This window comes from Piliocolobus tephrosceles, chromosome 2 (genome assembly GCF_002776525.5).
Source record: "Piliocolobus tephrosceles isolate RC106 chromosome 2, ASM277652v3, whole genome shotgun sequence".
NCBI classification, from domain to species: Eukaryota; Metazoa; Chordata; class Mammalia; order Primates; family Cercopithecidae; genus Piliocolobus; species Piliocolobus tephrosceles.
The window spans coordinates 95,264,994-95,287,347 of record NC_045435.1 but is presented as its reverse complement, the minus strand read 5'-3'; the positions used below and the strand labels follow the sequence as shown (position 1 = coordinate 95,287,347).

At 38.2% G+C, this 22,354-nt stretch overlaps 1 protein-coding gene and 1 pseudogene across 4 annotated transcripts in view; both read right to left on the bottom strand.

Annotated features, from left to right (window-relative positions):
• Positions 1-22,354, bottom strand: part of ULK4 (unc-51 like kinase 4) — a 711,191-nt gene that overhangs the window by 151,241 nt on the left and 537,596 nt on the right. For 3 of the 4 annotated variants that reach the window (XM_023231716.3, XM_026454879.1, XM_026454878.1), the window contains one exon: positions 413-598. In XM_023231716.3, the coding sequence (XP_023087484.1) occupies positions 413-598 (186 nt within the window). Of the gene's footprint in view, positions 1-412; positions 599-11,325; positions 11,416-22,354 lie in introns of those variants that run through there. The other variant, XR_003309577.1, reaches the window with a different exon arrangement.
• LOC111555528 lies at positions 3,795-4,385 on the bottom strand (annotated as a pseudogene).

Below are 22,354 nucleotides of genomic sequence, written 5' to 3'. Positions count from 1 at the left end.
GTATCCTATACCAGAAAAAAGCTATGAAAGTTACTGAGACAGCTGACCCAACTAGAATATGGACAGAAGACTGGTAAAGGAATTTTATCAGTGTTAAATTTCCTGATTTTGATTACTTAAGTAACAGAATATCCATTTTATTTTAGGAAATACATACTTAGATGTTAAGAGGTGCGAGACACAATGTCTCTAACTTACTCCCAAATGGTTCAGAAAAAATATGTATATATGCAGATGAACAGTATATGACAAATGTCAACAACAGGTGATTAAGAAGAAAGGTGACCCGGAGTTCTTTACCACTCTTGCAAATTTTCCGGAAATCTGAAATTAGGTACAAGAAATGGCTATTCACTGCCCTTGTGGCTGCCAGCAAAGCCACCCAGTGTCCCCAATTTCTATGTGAACTCACCATTCTTCTGAGAATCCTTAACAGAAGCTTCTGTTCCTTTGGGTCCTCCTTGGATGTCAGCAAATGAGCAAAAATTTCCACATTTTCAGGAGAGAGGCTGTCTGGGTTTTCCCCTCCATACAGCTGAACCAGTATAGACAGGCACTTGGATGAAATGTCAAAAATCTCAGGATCTTCATTAGGAAGCTGAAAATTAACAAATAAGACCATTTAAATTTTGTTGAAGGTGGTATTAGTACTCAAAAAAACACAGTAAAATTTGGCTTGATGGGGGTGTCAGCCGAGTAGTCTGCTGAATACTTTTTACTTTTCTTTTCTTTCTTTTTTTTGGGACAGGGTCTCACTCTGTTGCCCAGGCTGGAGTGCAGTGGTATGATCACACCTCACTCTAGCCTTAACCTCCTGGGCTCAAGTGATCCTCCTGCCTCAGCCTCCTGAGTAGCTGGGAACAAAAGCACGCACCGCCATCTTGCCCAGCTAATTTTTTTTGGGGGGGTGGGGGTAGAGATATAGTCTCCCTATGTTGCCCAGGCTAGTTTTGAACTCCTGGGTTCAAGGAATTCTCCTTCCTTAGACTCCCAGAGTGCTGGGATTACAGGCATGAGCCACCGCGCCCGGCCTAAATACTTTTTAAAATACATCTTTTTCAAAGTATATATAGTTGCTCAAACAAAACTAACAGCACAAAATCAGAAGGTCATATATTCTTCTTTTTAAAAATTTTTTTTTATTATTTTATTTTTATTGGCACATAATTATACATTTTTATGGGGTACAGTGTGAGGTTTCAATACACATATACAATGTATAATAATCAAATTAGGGTAATTAACATATCCTTTACCTCATACATATATCCTTTATTTGTGGTGAGAACATTCAAAATCTTCTCTTCTAGCTATTTTGAAATATACATTATATTATTATTAACTATAGTGCAGCAAAACGCTAGACCCGTATTCCTATTTAATTGTAACTGTACCCATTGACCCGCTTCATAGTAACTCTATACTTAATCTTTTGAAGAACTACCAGACTGTTTTCCAAAGCTGCCACTTGTACCAGCTATGTATGAAAATTCCATTTTCACTAACACTTGTTATTATCTGTCTTTTTAGTTACAGTTATCCTAGTAGGTCTGGAGGGGTAACTCATTGTGGTTTTCTGACGTACTTCCCTGATGGCTAATGATGAGGGGTACCTTTTAATGTGCTGATTGGCCATTTGTGTATCTTCAGAGAAATGTCTGTGCAGACCCTTTGCCCATTTTAAAAATAGGTCATTTGTCTTTATATAGTTGAGTTCTAAGAGTTCTTTATATATTTTAAATACAAGTTCCTTAACAAATATATAAAAGTTTTTTTTCCTTTCTGCAAGTTGTCTTTTCACTTTCTTGATATTGTCCTTTGAAGTAAAAAATGTTTTTAATTTTGAAAACTCTGTTTTTTTAATACTTGGGTATATGTATGATTTCAGTGACATATATCTAAGATTAATGTTTTATTTTTGTTTTTTGGGAGACAGCATCTCTCTCTGTCACCCAGGCTGGAGTGCAGTGGTACAAACATAGCTTACTGCAGCCTCAACCTCCTGGCTTCAAGCAATCCTCCCACCTCAGCCTCCTGGGTAGCTGGGACCACAGTGGTACACTGTCACACCTGGCTAATTTTTAAATTTTGTGTAGAGACAGGTCTCACCATGTTGCCAAGGCTAGTCTTGAACTCCTGGGCTCAAGCAATCCTCCTGCCTTGTCTTCCCCAAAGTGCTGAGAGTATAGGCAAGAGCCATCACACCCAATCATGCCCATGTTTTCTTCTAAGAGCTTTATAGCTTTCGCTTTTTACATTGAGGTCTTTGATGCCTTTTGAGTTAATTTTTATATATGGTGTAAGTAGAGGTCCAATTTTATTCTTTTGCATGTGAATTAAACTTTTGAGATATTTGTAGGTTCACATGCAGTTGTAAGAACCAATACAGAGAGATTCCATATATACTTCACCCAGTTTCCCCAATGGAAACATCTTGTATAATAACTATGGCACAGTATCACAGCTCGGACATTAGCCATCAACCTTATTCTGATTTGACTAATGTTACATGTGTGTGCATATGTGTGTTTGTACACACTGTATTTAGCTCTGTGCAACTTAACCACACGTGTAGATTTGGTGACAACCACCACCACCAAGATAAAGAAGAGTTCTATCACAAGGATTCCATTATAGTAAGAGCCAACTCTCACTCTCCTCCATCCTGAACCACTGGTGACCACAAACCGGTTTGCCATTTTGTCATTTCAAGTATGTTACATAAATGGAATCACACTGTATATATGTTTTTTTTCACTCAGTATAATTTCTTTAAAATCCATCCAAATTTTTGTGTAACAATAGTTCATTTCTTTTTGAGTACTATTCCATGACATAGATGTACCATAGTTTAACTAACTCACCTATAAAGAAAATGTGAGTTGTTCCCAATTTGGAGCTATTCCAGATAAAACTACTGTGAACATTTGCACAAGTTTTCGCGTGAACATCAGCTTTCATTCCTCTGGGATAAATGCCCGAGAGTACAATGGCTGGGCTGTATGGGAGATCCATATTTAGTTCTTTAAGAAACTGTCAAACTGTTTTCTAAGGCAGCTGTAGCGTTTTACCATTTTACATTCCTAGCATCAATGTACAAAAGATCTAGTTTCTCAGCATCTCCACTAGCACTTAGCATTTTTTTGTTTGTTTGTTTGTTTGTTTGTTTGTTTGTTTTGCCACTCTGATAGATAGGTGGTGGTATCTCATTGTAGTTTAAATTCACATTTCCCTAATGGCAACTGATAGTGAACATCTTATCACCTATTCATGACTTTTGCCCTTTGTTAACTGGATGTTTGATTCTTTATTCTTGATATTTGAAAGTTCTTTAAATATTCTAGATACACCTTTCTTAGATATATGGTTTTGCAAATATTTTCTCCCAGTTTGTAGCTTGCTTTTTCATCCATTTTACTGAGTCTTTTGAAGAGAACAAAAGTTAATTTTGATGAAGTCCAATTACTGGTTTTAGTTCTTAGCAATTGTGCTTGTGGTGGCAAGTACAAAAAACTCTGCCAAAACACATGTCCTGAAGACTTTCTGCTATATTTTTTCTAAAGGTTTTATAGTTTTATATTTTACATTTAATTCACTTAATTGGTTAATTTTTATATAAAATATGAGGTTTAGGTAAAGGATTTTATTGTTGTTTAGTTTCGCCACTGGGTATCCAATTGCTCCAGCACCATTCTTGAAAAGGCTATTGTTGTCCTATGGTATTGCATGTTTAATGAACTGGCAACAAGAGAAAGTTGGTCTAAGAAAAGCAGAGGAAATTTGTCTCATAAGAATTAGAACCAAGGGGCTCCATAATCATCTGACATCAGTTCCATGTTGTATCTATGATGGTTAGAAATGTACATGACAGGAACTCTAGGAATCTTATGGATTCTTCTTTTAGGGTCTCTGGTCAACCATGGCCACAATGTGACACTTAATGCTGAGTTATTCTCTGTTTTAGGCAGTCTTCTGCATAGGTTCCTCTGTGTGTGCATGGTAACTTTTCAAATCTTGGATCCTTGATGATCCTTGGAGTCACTCAATACTTCTGCCCCGATTTCTCAATTTCAGCCATTATACAATCAGTTATACAAGGGATACACTTGGCATACAGACTGCTCATCACTGACTGCACTAAGTCCAGTTTGGCTTTAATGGAAAAGTTGATAAAGTTGGTATTGACAAGGATGTGGTAAGGTGGGCCCAGCTGTGTGATATATTGGAAAAATAAGCGGAACGGTGTTGAGAAACTTCTCCTTTAGCACACTAGGATCTTTTTCTTTCTTTTTAGGTTTTAATCTACCTTTTCTTTAAGCCTTTGATCTGAGACTAAGCATTCACTTCATGAGTGCATACTTCCTTGTTTTCTTTTGCTTCTCCATGGTCACGTCATACTCGTGTTTCTTCTGGAATCTATTAATTGTTAATATACAGAAATGCGATAGATTTTTTACTGAGGTATAATTGATATACAAAAACTTGCACATATTTAATGTATACATTTTGATGAATTTTGTTTATTGATCTTGTATCCTGAAAGCTTGTTGAACTCACTTATTAATTCTAGGAGTCTTTTTGAAGATTCTTCGGCATTTTCTACATAGATAATTGTGTCACCTGTAAATACAGATAGGCTTATTTCTTCCTTTCCAATGGGTATTCCTTTTCTTTCTTTCCGTACCCTATTACACTGGCTAGAACCACCACAAAGATGTTAAATGAGATTAGTGTGAGTAGACACTCTTGCCTTGTGCTCAATCTTAGGGAGAAAGGATTTAGTAATTCACTATTAAGTATCATGCTAGCTATAAATTTTTCATAGATGCCCTTTACCAGGTTGAGAAGATTCCCCCTCTAATCTTAGTTTGATAACTTTTTACCATGAATAAACGCTGGTGGTTTTGTCAATTACTTTTTCTGTATCAATCCATATGATCATGTAATATTTAATATTTAACCTGTTTATATGGTAAAATACATTAATTGATGTTTCAATGTTGAACAAGCCTTACACATCTGGAATAGCTCCTGCTCTGCTCATTCTCTTTATACATTGATGTATTCGATTTGTTAATATTTTGCTGAGGAGTTTTATATCTAAGTTTACAAGAGATACTGATTGTAAGTCTTTTTTGGAGAGGACTTTCTTTGTCTTGGTTTAGTATCAGGGTAATATCAGCCCCATAAAATGAGTTGGGAAATGTCCCCTCTTCTATTTATGTCTGTAATCCCAGCACTTTGGGCGGGCCAAGGCGGGCGGATCATCTGAGGTCAGGAGTTCGAGACCAGCCTGACCAACATGGAGAAACCCCGTCTCTACTGAAAATACAAAATTAGCCAGGCGTGGTGGCACATGCCTGTAATCCCAGCTACTCGGGAGGCTGAGGTGGAAGAATCATATGAACTTGGGAGGCAGAGGTTGTGGTGAGCCGAGATCATGCCACTGCACTCCAGCCTGGGCAACAAGAGTGAAAACTGAGTCTCAAAAAAAAAAAAGAGAGAGAAAGAAATGATATAAAATTGACATTTAATTCTTCTTTAACTGTTTGGTAAAATTTTCCAGTGAAATTATCTGGGCCCAGAGATTGCTTTTTAGGAGTATTAAATTATAAATTCAATTTCTTTAATGATTATAGGACTATTCAAGTGTTCATGTTGGTTGAGTTCCAGTAGTTTTGGAAGAATTGGCTCATTTCTTCCAAGTTACAGAATTTATGAACATAAAATTATTCACAGCTTTCCCTTATTATTCTTTAAATGGCTGATATACACTGACATCTCTTGTTTCATCCCTTATATTGATAATTTCTGTCTTCTCTCTTCTTTGTCAGTTGGATAGAGGTTTTCCAATTTTACTGATTTTTTTTCAGGGTCAGCTTTTTGTTTCATTGATTTCACTGTATTGTTCTCCTGTTTTCAATTTCATTGATTTCTGGTTTGATCTTTATAATTCCTTCCCTTTAGCTTGTTTTGAGTTAGCTTTGCTATTCTTCCAGTTTATGGAGGTGAGAACTTAGATTATTGATTTAAAATCTTTCCCTTTTTCACCTTTTGTCTATAAGCTTTTGGTTTTTTCTCTCAGGACTGCTTTTAGTTGTAGTCTACATATTTGGATGTTTTCATTTTCATTCAGTTCTATGCATTTAAAAAACTTCTTGTGTGACTTCCTCTTGGACCCATGAGTTATTAGTGTGTTTACTTTTTAAACGTTGGAAATTTTCCTATTGTCCTTCTCTTATTGATTTCTAGTTTGATTCCATTGTTATCAGAGAATAATGCTCTATACTATTTCAATTCTTTTACTATTTCTTGAAGTTTCTTCTATGACCTAGGATACAGTCTATTAGTGGTGCGTGTTCCATGGGCACTGGAAAAAAATGTGCATTCTGTTGTTGTGTGAAGTACTCTCTATATATCATTTATATCCTGTTGGTTGAGTGCATTGTTCAGTTTTTCTATATTCTTGATTTGTCTAGTTGTTCTATTAATTTGAAAGTGGGAAAGCCCCAACTATCATTGTTGACTTGTCTATTTATCCTTTTAGCCCTATCATTTTTTTTTACTTCATGTATTTTGAGGTCTTGTGGTTTGGAACGAATACATTTAAATTAGTTATGTCATTTCAGTGACTAGATCTTTTAATCATTAGGTAATGTCCCTCTCTGCCTCTGGTAATTTTCCCTGAAGTTGACTTTATCTGATATTAATATAATCACTCCTGCTTTTAAAAATATTTACATAATATACATTTTTCTTCCTTTTACTTTCACCGGCCTATATCATTATATTTGAGGTTTCCTGTAGACAGCATGCTGTTGGATCATGTTTTGTTACTCTGCTATGGTTTGAATGCATTCCCCAAAAAGCATATGTAGGAAATTTAATCCCCAGTGCAACAGTGTTGGGAGGTGGAACCTTTAAGAGGTGAGTAAGCCATGAGGGTTCCACCCTCATAAATGGTTTAATTCTGCCACAAAGGGAGTAGAGTCATTATCACAGGATTAGGTTCCTTATAAAAGGACAAGTTTGGGCTACCTGCTGCATATGTGCATGTGCTCATGCTCTCTCTGTTGCCCTCTTTGCACTTCCTTCATGTGATGCCTTCTGGCATATTATGACACAGTAAGAAGGCCCTTGACAGATGCCAGCCACCTGATTCAGACTTCCAAGCCTTCAGAACTGTGAGTCAATACATTTCTGTTCATTATAAATTGCTTAGCCTCTGGTATTATGTTATAGCAGCACAAAATGGACTAAGAACTCTAATCATCTATATTTTTAAAAAATGATTTCAACTTTTATTTTAGATTCGGGGGTAGATGTGCAGGTTTGTTACCTGGGTATACTGCATGATGCCAAGGTTTGGGGTCTAATTGATTCCATCACCCAGGTACTGAGTATAGTATTCAATAGTTTTCCAACCCTTGCCACCCTCTCTTTCTCCCCCATCTAGTAGTCCCCAGTGTCTATTTTTGCCATCTTTATATCCATGAATACCCAGTGGTTAGCTCCAACTTATAAGTGAGAACATGAGGCATTTGGTTTTTGTCCCTGTGTTAATTGACTTAGGATAATGGCCTCCAACTCCATCCATGTTGCTGCAAAGGACATAATTTCATTCTTTTTTATGGATGTGTAGTATTTTATGCTGTATATGTATCACATTTTCTTTATCCAATCCACTGGTAATGGGCACCTATGTTGATTCCATGACTTTGCTATTGTGAATAGTGCTGCAATGAACGTACAAGTGCATGTGTCTTTTTGGTAGAACAATTTGTTTTCATTTGGATATGTATCCAGTAATGGGATTGCTGAGTCAAATGGTAATTCTGCTTTAAGTTGAGAATTCTCCAAATGGCTTTCCATAATGACTGAACTAATTTACATTACCACCAACAGTGTATAAGCATCCTCTTCTCTCCACAGTCTCACCAGCGTCTGTTTTTTAACTTTTTAATAACAGCTATTCTGAATGGTGAGAGATGGTATCTCATTGTGGTTTTGATTTGCATTTCTCTGATGACTCATTATGTGGAGCACTTTTTCATATGCTTGCTGGCCGCTTGTATGTCTTGTTTTAAGGAATGTCTGTTCAAGTCTTCTGTCCATTTTTTAATGAGTTTTTTTGTTTTGTTTTCTGCTTTTTCAATTGTTTAAGTTCTTTATAGATTCTGGATATTAGACCTTCATCAGATACATAGCATGCAAATATTTTCTCCCATTCTCTAGGTTGTCTGTTTCTTTTGCTGTACAGAAGCGTTTTAGTTTAATTAGGTCCTGTTTGTCAATTATTTTGTGTGTTGCAATTGTTTTTGAGGATGTAGTCCTAAATTATTTTCCAGGGCCTATGTCCAGAGGGGTGTTTCCTAGGCTTTCTTCTAGGATTCTTACAGTTTGAGGTCCTACATTTAAATCTTTCATCCATTTTCAGTTAATTTTTGTATATAGTGAAAGACAGGGGTCAAGTTTCATTCTTTTGCATATGGCTAGCCAGCTATTCCAGCACCATTTATTAAACAGGAAATCCTTTTCCTGTTGCTTATTTTTGTTGACTTTGTTGAAGATCAGGTGGCTGTAGGTGTGCAGCTTTATTTCTGGGTTCTGTATTCTGTTTCATTGGTCTATGTGTCTGTTTCTCTAACAGTACCATGCTGTTTTGGTTACTGCAACACTATAGTATAGTTTGAAGTTGGTTAATGTGATACTTCCAGCTTTGTTCTTTTTGCTTAGAATTGCTTTAGCTATTTGAGCTCTTTTTGGTTCCATACAAACTTTAGAATGGCTTTTTCTAGTTCTGTGAAAAATGTCGGTAGCTTGATAGGAATAGCGTTGAATCTGAAAATTGCTTGGGCAGTTATCTCTGTCCTATAATTGGTGCATTTAGACCATTTACATTTAAGGCAAATACTGGGGAACTAGGGCTTAAGTCTAATGTGCAATTTTATTATTTGTCTTCTGTTTCCTGTTTCTCATTCTGCTCATTCTCTTTTTTCTACCTTCCTGTGGGTTACTTGAACATTCTATTTTTCCAGTCACGATAATTAAATTTATTTTACTCCCTGATTTATTATTAGTTTCCCAGGGCTGCCATAGCAAAGTACCACTAACTGGGTGTCATACACAATAGAAATTTACTGTCAAGTAGTCCTGGATGATAGAAGTCTGAAATCAATCTTCCTCAGAAACCCATAGGCGAATCCTTCTTTGCTTCTTCCTAGCTTCTAGTAATTTACTGGCAATTTTTGGTATTCCCTAGCTTGCAGTTGCATAATTTCAGTATCTTCCCTCATCATTTCATGGTGTTCTTGTGTGCCTGTGTCTTTACCTGGCCATACTCTTATAAGAACACCAGTCACACTGGATTTGGGGCCTACCCTTCTCAACTCTGCCTTTATCTCAACTAGTTACATCTGGAAAGATACCAGTTCCAAATAAGGTCACATTCTGAGGTACAGGGGGCTACAACTTCAAAATTTTCTTTTGTCTGTGTGTGAAGGGCACAATTCAACCCATTATACTTCGTATCATCTTTGCTTCTTCTGTGCTCAGCTGTTTTCTTTATTTCCTTGGTCTTTCTGCATCTTGCTGTTAGGCTTTCCCAAATGTCTTGTGGTCTTTGGTTTTCTATTTTATGACTGGAAGATTGGGTACATTATTACAGGCAGCTGGCTTGAACTTCCTATTTGTGCCTGTTTCTTTAAGGAGTTTCCCCGTTTGCCCACCCCACTTGCATTCTGTGTTTCCCTCAAACTCCCCAATGCTTCTCCCCTAGGCCAACCCCCATGTTAGAAATCACCTCAGCTAGACAGTTCGCCCTCTCTACAGTGCAGTCCCACAAAGCAGAGCAATGTGTATTAGGAGAGGGGTCTGATTGGCCTGTTTTGAATGTTAACCTTCAATTAGGCTGGTAGATGCCTAGGGCCTCTACCAATGTTCTACCTCACTCTGAGGTTATAGATCTTCTGCAGCTGTTCCTACCTTCTGCTTAGTTTTATCCTGTATACGTTCTGGGTGATAGGTTTCACCACCATTTCAATTCAGTTCCATCTGCTTTCTATCATCTAGTAATTGCACAACATTTCGTTTCCATTAACAAAACTTTTTCTGTTCTCCTAGCCTTGTAAGATACATTTAATCCTTCTCTATTTTCAAGAATTCAGATACTTGTTGAGATTGAAACCAGCTTCTATTTCAATTTATTCTAATACGTCTTTATTTTTTAGTTCAAATAACTGGAGGATGTTTATCATAATATTTTAAATGGCAGTTTATTTCCTGGATCCTTGTAGATCTGAAAATGTCTTTGTTTTTTTGTTTTGTTTTGCCACAAAAAATAAATATTGTGCAGATATAACATCTTTCTATTTTCCCTGGCACAACAGGTAAGGGTATACCCAACTTCCTGAAACAACAAACTAGCATAAAAATGCATGAAGCAATGGTTCTTAAGACAGTAGACATAAGATAATGAAGAACAGTGGTCCCTAAGAGATGGGACACAAATAGGGTGAGAGGTCTCCTGTGGTCCCAGATTAGAGACTTGAGAGAGTTTCCAGGCCTATGTAAAGGAAGAACAACAGAGGTGGATCCAAGTGGATTCCTTAAGATGAGGAGACAGAGTAAAAAGTCCTGCAAGACCAAGGCAGCTAGAGTTGATAGGACAAAGTAACAGAGACAACAAAGCAGGCCGAAGCTCATTCAGGAAGAAACAGATAACCTGGATAGCACATTATCTATTAGAGAAAATAAATTTATGGCTAAAAACCATCCTACAAAAGAACAACAACAACAACAACAACAAACATACTCAAGAGCCAGATGACTTTACTGGTGAATTCTACCAAACATTTAAGGAAAAATAATACAAATTCTACCATCTTCCACAAAACTAAGAAAAAGGGAACACTTCTGAACTCTTTCTCTGAGGTCAGTACTACCTTGATACCCAAACCAGACAAAGATATTACAAAAAACAACAACAAAAACCCACTATAGGCCAATATCCCTTAAGAATATACATGCCAAAACCCTCAACAAAATAGTAGCAAACCAAATCAGCAATATGTGAAAAGTATTATAGACCATTACCAAGTGGGATTTATCCTAGGAATTCAAAATTAGTTTAACATGTGAAAATCTATCAATATTATATGCAACAGCAATAGAATAAAGAACAAAAACTACATGACCCTCTCAATAGTCACACAAGAAGCGTTTCACAGAATTAACTATTAAAAACATTCAACAAATTAGGAACAGAAGGTAACTGTCTTAACTGATAAAGGACATCTATGAAAAACTTATTGCTAACGTACTTACTGGCAAAAGAGTGAACTCCCTTCCCCTAAGATCATGAACAAAGAGAGATGTCCACTCTTCCCATATTCATCATTATAATGGAGGCTCTAGCTAGAAAAATAAAAAGCACCGAAAAAGAAGTAAAACTCTACTCGCAGAAGATATAATCTTATACATAGAAAATCCTAAGGAACCCTTTAAAGAACTTTTAGGACAAATAAACAAGTTCATCAAGGTTGCAGGGTATGAGATCGATATACAAAAATCAATTGTATTTCCATACACTAACAATTAATAACCTAAAGTTGAAATTAAGAAAATAATTTCATTTGTAATAGCATTAAAACGAATGGCATATTTAGGAATAAATGCAGCAAAAAATATAATATATACTGAAAAGTACAAAACATTGTAAAAACATTTTAAAAAATTAGGCTGGGTGCAGTGGCTCACGCCTGTAATCTCAGCACTTTGAGAGGCCAAGGTGGGCGGATCACGAGATCAGGAGATCGAGACCATCCTGGCTAACACGTCTCTACTAAAAATACAAAAAATTAGCTGGGCGTGGTGGCAGGCGCCTGTAGTCCTAGCTACTCCGGAGGCTGTGGTAGGAGAATGGCGTGAACCCAGGAGGTGGAGCTTGCAGTGAGCCAAGATCATGCCACTGCACTCCAGCCTGGGTGACAGAGTGAGACTCCATCTAAAAAAAAAAAAAAAATTAAAGACAGTCTACATAAATGAGAAAATTTTCCATGTTCATGGATCAGAAGACTGAACACTGTTAAGATGACAACACACTCAAAACTGATCTATAGATTCAAAGCATTCTCTATCAAAATTATAGTTGTCTTGTTTGGCAGAAATTGTTAAGTTGATACTAAAATTCATATGGAAATGCCAGGAACCAAGAATAGCCAAAACATTACAAAGGACGAGCATGGTTGGAGGATTCCTACTTCCTAATTTTAAAATTTACTACAAAGCAACAGTAATCCAACAAATGTGGTACTGGCATAAGATAGATATAGAGACCAATGAAATAGAATTAGGAGCCCAGACAAACCTTTACATATACATCAGTTAGTTTAAACAACAGTGCCAAGACAATTCAATAGGGGGAAAATAGTATTCTCTACAAATGGTGCTGAGACAACTGGACATACAAAAAAATGAAATTGGACCCCACACCACACCATATATAAAAATTAACTTAAGATGGATCAAAACTTAATTAAGAGCTAAATGTGGCTGGGCGCTCTAGTCCCAGCACTTTGGGAGGCAAAGGCAGGTGGATTGCTTGAGCCCAGAAGTTTGACAACAGCCTGGGGAACGTAGCGAAACCCCATCTCTACAAAAAATACAAAAATTAGCCAGACATGGTGGCACACACTTATAGTCCCAACTTCTCAGGAGGCTGAGGTGAGAGGATGGATTGAGTCCAGGAGGCAGAGGTTGCAGTGAGTAGAGATCATGCCACTGCACTCTAGACTGGGTAACAGAGCAAGACTCCATCTCAAAAATAAATAAATAAATAAATAAATAAATAAATAAATAAATAAATAAATAAATAAATAATAAATGTATAAAACTTATAGATAACACAGGAGCAAGTCTTGTGAACTTAGGTTAGACAACAGTTTCTTATGTATGATGCTAATAGCACAAGCAACAAAAGGAAAAATAGATAAACTAGACTTCATCAAAATCTAAAACTGATTTGCTATAAAGGATATAACCAAGAAAGTAAAAAGACAACCCACAAGAGAAATATTTTATAAATCTGATACCTAAAAAGGGACTTGTATATACATGATATATAGTATTTCTTACAACTCACTAATTTAAAAAATGATCCGATTTTTTAAAGAGCAAAAGATTTTAACAGATACTTCTCCAAAGAAGGTATGAAAATAGACAATAAGAACAGGAAAAGATGCTCAATATCATTAGCCATCAAGAAAATGCAAATTAACGGCTGGGCACAGTGGCTTGCACCTGTAATCCCAGCACTCTGGGAGGCCGAGGCGGGCAGATCACCTGAGGTCAGGAGTTTGAGACCAGCCTGGTCAACATGGTGAAACCTCATCTCTACTAAAAATACAAAAATTAGCCAGGCATGGTGGCATGCACCTGTAGTCCCAGCTACTTGGGAGGCTGAGTCAGAAGAATTGTTTGAACCTGGGAGGCGGAGGTTGCAGTGAGCAGAGATCATGCCACTGTACTCCAGCCTGGGTGACAGAGCGAGACCCAGTCTCAAAAAAAAAAGAAAAGAAAAGAAAAGAAAAGAAAATGCAAATTAAAACCACCATGGGATATCACTTCATACTCCATAGAAGGACTACAATCAAAAACACAGACAGTATCAAGCAGTTGGTGAGTATGTGGAGAAACTGAAACCCTCATATACTGCTAGTGGAAATGTTAATGGTGCAGGCACTCTGGAAAACAGTCTGGCAGTTCCTTTAAAGGTTAGACATAGATTTACCATATGACCCAGATCCCAGGTATATACTGAACAAAAGAAAGTCTATGTTTACATAGCAATTTGTACGCAAATGTTCATAGCGATGTTATTCATAATAGCCAAAAAGTGAAAACAACTGAAATGTCCATCAACTGATGAATGGATACACAAATGCGATACACTCACATAATGGAATATTATTTAGGGATAACAAGGAATAAAGCACTGATCCATGCAACAAACATGAATGAATCCTGAAAACATAAAGCTAAGAGAACAAAAAAATCAAATTATATATTTCCATATATATGAAATATCCAAAAAAGGCCAATTTGTAGAAACAGAAAGTAAATTAGTGATTGACTACAGTTGTAGAGGGGAGGGAATGGGGAATGACTTTTAATGAGTACGAGGCTGCTGTTGGGGATGATGAAAATATTCTGGAATTAAATAATACCTGCACAATATACAAAAATATGGAATTATGTACTTTTGAGAGGTTAATTTTATGGTATGTGAACTACTGTGCAATAAAATTGTTGTTTTAAAAAAATGCTAATTGTACACGAAGTCTTCAAGAAAACTGAAAAGGAAGAAATACTTCCTAATTCATTCTCTGAGTTCAATATTATCCTGATACCCAAACTAGACAGTCACCTACCACCAGGGACAGGGAAAAATGAAACAAAACTAGACAAAGACAGCATAAGTAAATGCCATTCTTCCAAGTGTCTTTTTCTCTACATGGCTGTCTTCTCAAAACGACATCAGTCATATTGGATTGGGGACCCACCATACCCCAGTGTAACCTCATCTTAACTAACTATATCTGTAAGAACACTGTTTACAAATAAGGATATTCTAGAGGAGTGGAGGTTAGGACTTCAACATATCTTTTCCAAAGGACACAAGTTAACCCATAACAATGTACCCCAAATCACAAGATCATCTCAATAGAAAAAGTATTTGACAATATCCAACACCTATTTACAATGTGAACTAGGGGTGGAAGGGAACTTGTTGTAAACCAAAAACAAAATCCTAAGGTCCCCCAAACATCTGAATAGTCTTCTCCTCAGCCAGGGCACTCTATAACTGAACCTGAAAGACTGGTTCAGGGAAGTGGGGGGTCTAGACATGCCTTGTTATACCCTCCAGCATTAACATCAACACATACCTTTGGTCTGATAAGAAACATTTACAATCTATTCTCTGTGAAGTCTGCTACTTAGAGGCTTTATCTGCATGATAAAACTTTGTTCTCCACAACCTCTTATCATAACCCAGACATTCCTTTTTTTTTTTTCATATTGAGACAGAGTCTCACTCTGTCACTCAGGCTGGAGTGCAGTGGCGCTATCTTGGCTCATTGCAACCTCTGCCTCCCGGGTTCAAGCGATTCTCCTGCCTCAGCCTCCCGAGTAGCTGGGATTACAGGGATTACAGGTGCCACTGCGCCCATCTAATTTTTGTATTTTTAGTAGAGACAGGGTTTCACCATGTTGGCCCGGCTGGTCTCAAACTTCTGACCTCAGGTGATTCACCTGCCTTGGCCTCCCCAAGCGCTGGGATTACAGGCATGAGCCACCATGCCTGGCAAACTTTCTATTGATAATAACTCCTTCAACCAATTGCCAATCAGAAAAATTTTAGATCTAGCTATCATCTGGAAGCCTTCCCCACTCCCCTTTTCGTGGACGTTCCTCAACCTGAAAAAGGTTGTGTAGCAGACTGAATGCTTTCCCCTGAGATTACAAAGACAGACAGGATGTCTCCTCTCACCACTGTTTGGAAAATTCTGGCCAATGCAATCAGCACACCCACTACCTGAACCTCCAACAGATGCATCCAGATTGGAAAAGTAGTAGTATAGTAACTTTACTTGAGTAAGTCTGATCCTGTATGTAGAAAATCAGATGTAACTAACAAACAAGGTACTAGAGTCCATGAGTGAGTTTAACAAAGTTGCAGGATTCAAGAAAAACACACAAAATCAATTGTGATTTTCATGCAAGTAGCAATCAGAAATTGAAATTAAAACAATACCAGTATAATACCATCAAAAAATGGGAAATGTTTAGGGATAAATCTGACACAGGATGAAGGATATATATATATATGAAAAATATAAAATATTGCTGAAAGTAAAAAGGATTTAAATAAATGGAAAGCTATACCGTGTTCATTAGTCAGATAGCTTGATATTGTTCCCAATATTTTCCCCAAATTATAGATTCAACACAATCTCAATACCAAATCTCACAAGTTTTTTCTGTCAAATCTAACTTTACTGCAAGCATTCTTATTAGCCACCTCAAATGCTTTATTTGGAGAGATGATATATAAAAGAATACACACATACAACTTGGAAATACTTCATAGTAAACTTACATTTGAATGTTAAAACCTGTTCTACAACAATTTAAAATCACAGTTGTGTTGTATTTACTTCCTGTTATCCAATCTACACAATATAATGCATTTCAAAATCTTTCACATTTTATATTCTATTTTAAAAATAATGCCTGGTGCAGTGCTTTGTCAAAAAGTATATGAAAATATTTATTTTCAGAAAAGATATTAACTAGCCAAGAACGAAAAAAAATAATCACTTAATTCTACCTTTTTTATACTACCAAAAAGCACTTGAAGAAGAGACTCGTCCATTTTGTTAGGACATCTTTAACAAAAGATTTCCCATTAGGCCATCAATACTGTTCCGCTTCACTTTCATATATCACTCCTGCCCAAACTCAGCTGAAGAGGCAGCAGAAAATATCATTAGGCTGATGAATGGTGGTAATTCCAGATGACACAGCTCAAGGAAACACTATTTGCCCAGGGCCTTGACACTGTCCCCTTTCTCTTCAGAAGGATACTTGGTCTCCTTCGATCCCAGGCACACCATATTTTTAAATGTGGGAATTTAGAAGGCAGAAAACCTGCCACCATTTTTTTTTTTACTAATTTAGTTTTAAGTCTACGTATCACAGAATAGAGTGCCAGGGTGTTAAAAAAGAAACGTAAAAACAAGTTGAAAATCACAGATAGGTAAGCTCAACCTTGCCTTCTGGGCCTCCTTCACTGCCCTAATTAACTTTCCTAAGGCTCTTTCCACGTGTATTATGAACAGACAGTTTCATGTCAATAACGAAAGAAGTGGAAAGCATCACTCATTTAAAAAGTCATAACCATCAATACAGGAGATTTAAACAATTCTACTGAAGCAACGAAGTTTCAGAAACCACAGAGGATAAATGTGTTAATAGTGAATGCTAGGATGCTGAGTTCTGTGGAAAAGCTCTGGCCTGATCATGTCTTTTCTGCTCTCCCTACTTTAGACATTCAGGTGCATTCTGCCACCACTAGATGAGTGACATGGGTTTGAGACAGCCACCCAAGAAGTAACCAATGCTCTACTATGCTCCATTGGGCTCCTACAATCCATTTCCCCATCTCACCAGCACCCACCTCTGCCCCTTGCACATTAAGCCTAAGCACTGGCCTTCCCTCGCTCCTCTAAACTTATCAGGCATGGTGCCGCTCAGGGTATTTGCATCTGCAATCTCCTCTGCCTGGGTGTTCACTGTCTATTTTCAGAAGGGTGCCTCCACATACACATGACTCAGTTGAAAGGTCACCTCCCAAGAGCGTTCTTCCCTGGCCTCCTAATACAAAGATCCTCATCTTATTCCCACTCTGCCTCTCCCACCACCAAAGCCATTCTGCAATGCAGGAGCACCTCTTCCTTTTCACTATTCAGACCACTCGTCACTCCTAGAAATGACCATGTCCATTCATTTGTCTCAGCCCATGGAAGCTGACTCTCCGCCTGTCTTGTGTACCTGGTAGACCGCAGCCAGCAGATGATGTGCCAAATTAAGCATGCCGATGAAAACACCCCAATGGCAAGTGATCCAGAGCCAAAGAATAGTGAGAAAAGAAATACCCTCAAGTAATGCAAATAATGTGAATTTTTATGTCAAACATTATTGTTCCAATGACTTTCATAAAGTAACTCCCCTCTAGGAAAAAATGTGGCTTTATGATCTTTATAAAATCACACTGAAAAGTCACACATTTCTATGAAAATGGCCATTCTGATACTGCAGTAACAATAGGAACACTGTGTTAAACACATAAATAAAAGGGTGTGGATCTAGGACAAGAGCTTCAAGACCTGACAGAGGAGATGTAAACTGCTAGGCCCTGGGACAAATTTGTCACCACAGACTTGTTTTACTTGGTCTGGCATATTTTAAAGATTTAATATCGGTTTCCAACATTTAAAAATTGGAATATTTCACATAAAAACTCATATTTCCTATATTTTTTCTGTAAAATCAGAAGTGACCACCACAGGTCCTCATTACTTTGTGGCAAGCGCTGAGCAGAGCTTAGCCTGGCAGGGACTCTCCTAGGTCCCCGCCCTCCCAATTTCTTCATACCTAGAATGACGCCCTCACGTAACAAAAGGCCTCTTTCAAGCATTTGATTTTTCAACTGCTATACCCCTCAAAACAAAACTATTTGCTTCTAGTGGCTCTTCCCTTTGAATACTTTACAACAGAAAAATGGTCAAATTTCCAGAGTGACATAGGTAATACTTAGTGATACTACAGAAGTTTACTATAGTGCTGGAAGAAAAAAGAAAAAGAGAAAAGAGATCCACAATAAAATTATTAGGAAACAGAGCCTAGTAAGGAACTAGGGATGCCTGTGGGAAAGAAAGGGCTGCAACACTGGGCCTGAAATGCCCCATGTGAAACAGGGAAACACATGACCAATGTACCTACTTTAATTACCCAGGAGGAAAAGGAGGGAGAAAGGGGGACCCAAGTTTGTCCAAACGAGACAGCATTTGGGCATGAAAGAGACTAGAGTTAGAATAAGGAATTAAAGCATTTGCTTAGCTGAAAGTGCACTAAAATGTACATGTGATAGGAGCATTACCAAAAGGACGCCATGGTTACAGTCCTTGAGGAGCACCAGGTGAAGACATGGAATGCATTAGAGCTAACAGGAGGCTACTGGGGGCCAAGGAGTGACCACCTGCAAACCCACTCTCTTCTGCCTCTATGCACGTGAGAGACAGTCAACAGTGAAAGGTACGTTGATGCACTGAATCATTCTGTTCTGCACAGCACTTGTTCCAGGAGAAACTCCAGAGACATCAGACTTAGATGTGATTCTGGAAGGGAGAAAAAGCTTTCTACTAGTAACTGAGCTAAGATAAGGATGTTAGGGGTCTAGTAAGGAGAGATCATCAGTGAAACTGTCAGGGAAGAGAGCCTGGTAAAGGAATGGGAATATGTCTAGAAGCTCAGGAAAGACAAGGTGACAAAACATAGCTGAAACACCTGAAAGAGGGAGGAAAATGCGACTCAGGTAGCTTCCTGAGGAGAGGTATGGGGTTAGAGGAGGCTGTGACTAGGTATGAAGAGCTCACAAAAGGCCAGGGTTAGCCTAGTGTAGGGGAAAACACATCTCTGAGCAGTAAGGCTCTCTCTGGGAGAGCTCCAAGAAGGCAGATAACTGACTGTACTTAATGCAGACAGGCTGACTCTGCAAACCCTGGGTGCCTGTTACTTTTTGAGGTACACAGAGGCTCCTCCCATCTAGGCAGCAGGAAGCACAGAAAAGGCAGGTGAGCACACATGCAGTTCTTTTAAGAGCTGATACCAGAAGTGACACACATCACTTCTGTTCGCTTCTCACTGGCTTGACTTTGGTCAGTCATATGGTCACGTCAAGGCAAAAGGGAGGCTGGGAAATGTAGTTTTTATTCTGGCTATTGAAAGAGCTAAAAACATACTAACTACTCTGGTATATTGTCTACTATTTAAGTTAAAGCCACTTAAAAAAACAGCAGGTGCAAAAAGATCACTCTGACTTTCGTGCTGTTTTTCAAAAGCAGGAGATGAAATTCCCATGCGAAAGATAACACATTCTTATCATTAAGGATGAGCAAGTTGAGGCTAAGGGAATTCTGTTCTAACAAGCCTTGTTAAGGTAACCCTTACCTTCCTAGTTACTTCCATACCCAATAATCTACCTTAGTCCATGCTCCTTTGCCTTACCACATTTTCACAACTACAAGGTGACTCTTGAACAACACAAGGTTAGGAGCACTAACCCTGTGCTCCTAACACAGTTCAAAATCTGCATATAACTTTTGACTTCTCCCAAACTTAACTACTAATAGCCTACTGTTGATTGGAGGCCTTACTGATAACATAAACAGTCAATTTACACATAGACTAGTACTGCATGTATCTTATACATTCATGACATACTTTTTTCTTAATGGGGTGGGTATTTCTAGGCTACACAGTTTGCAAGTTTTTTCAAACTGTCACAAATCTGCAAAAAGTTTTTAAAAGTCCACATATAAGTGGACCTGCACAGTTCATACCCGTGCTGTTCAAGGGTCAACTATACTACTCTTTGTCCAGTTCAGTATGTAAGTGACTGCTTTAACTATTTCATTCTGGTCTTCATTTCCTAATCTAGTCTTCATTTCCTTATGAGAACTCCCATGCCATGTAAAAACCTATTCTAAAGAAATGTGTATGCTTTTAATCTATCTTATGTCAATTTAATTCTTGGGACCACTCAGGACCCTAAGAGCATGGAGGTAGAGTTTTGCAGTCCCTACAGTATTTACAGGAGAATGGATATTGATGGAGAACTTGAAGTTTCTGACAAATGCACCTACTACGAGTCAGGCATTGTCCTGATGCTAAGGAACAGGCGGACCACACAGGTGAAGCCCCTCCCCCTCCTGGAGCTCTCACTCTAGAGTGGCTGGCAGACAGTGCATGACTGGGCACATTATAAAATGTCAGGCCATTTTACATAGAGTTGTTAGAAAAGGGTTCTTTGAGAAGTGTTCTTTGGACAGACAGCCGATGCAAGTGAGGGAAAGAGACATGTGAATGTTGGAGGAAACAGCCTTAAAAGGTTAGAACACCAAGTTCAAAAGTCCTGTGGCATTACTTTAGAATGCATCAAAAAGTAAGATGGATTGGTAGATAAATGGATAAATGATAAAATAAATGTAGAAAACTGTTAAACAATGCAGGTGGCAATTATATATGTGCTTATTGTAAACTGTCAGTCTGAAATTCTTTCAGCTCTTCTGTTTGAAAACTTTCATAATAAAAATGTTGGGGAGAAAAAAAGCCCCATTGACAGCAGCGCGCTTGGTGTTTCTGAGGACCAGCGGGGAGGCAGCATGACTCACTGAATGTGCAGAGAGAGGCTAGAAAACAAGGTCAGAGAGGAGAGTAGGATCACATGGAGCCTGCAAAAAGGTCAATCAGATCACCATCCTATGGCTCACACCACCACTGGCTCAGACACTCTCATGGAGGTATTATTTAGGCAACAGATTTATAAGAATGGAATTCAGGGGACAGGTCATGGCTAATGATACAAATTTGGAAATCCTCAAAGCACAGACACCAGGGAAAGCAAGCAGCTGAATGACATCACCTGTGGTTAGAGGTGGTAACACTGCCCTGCAGTGGTGGCGGTGGAGCTTGGAAAGTTTGTCCTTAGGGAAACCTCACCATCACTTCTACCACCGACACTCTGCGGAAAATCAGGACTACTTTACTCAGGGGTACTGTCTGATTTCTGCTCAGCTTCAGCTTCGCTGGAGAAAAGTGCTGGCATCACTGTGAAGGCACAGGGGCACATGCTGGGCTGCTTGGTCTCTGGCATGCGATAACTGAGGAAGGGCGTAAGAGGGATGAAATGGCAGAGCTGTTCCTTATAGACTTCTGAAAATGCCCCTTTCCATCTCCTCCTGAGGCCAGGGGTGCTGTGGGGTTTCTGTGGGAAAGCCACTGCCCACCGCCACTGTGACCCCTCACAGGGTGTTTTGGCACTGGGCTTCCTCCGCCCTGTGCCAAAGGCTTCCATATGCCTCCTGTCTCCTAGAAGTAGGTTGAAATCTTAATCTGCCACTGACTTCGTTTTCCACTTTCCCTTCATTAATGTCAGTTTATTCCTTTTTGAGTTCCTCTATTTTTCTCTAAAGAGGTCCTGTGAGAGACAGGAGATAAATGTAAGGAAAAAAAAGAGTAACAAAACGAAGGCTTTCTGCTCAAAATTCTCTTGGTTAGTCTCTCATATTTATTTTGTAGGATAATGTTTAATACACTTAAAAAAAAAGGTTGGTGAGATTATACTTACTTTAAATTTCTATTTTAATTTTGGAAGAATTCATATTTTTAATGGTAGTCTTCCCACCACATATCTGGCACATCTGTGATTTCATTTACATCATATTTTACGTCTTCAAATTTTTCCTATAGTTATCAATGTACAAGTAATTATGACTTGTATTTTCTTGTTATCTTTATTTTTGGCCATTTTATAGGATGATTTCACACTTCTATGAAAGGGATTTTCCCCTATTTCCAGTTCTTTCTTTCTTTCCTTTCTTTCTTTTTTCTTTGTATTTTTTTTTTTTGAGATGGAGTCTCACTCTGTTGCCCAGGCTGGAGTGCAGTAGCACAATCTCGGCTCACTGCAACCTCCACTTCCTGGGTTCATGAGATTCTCCCGCCTTGGCCT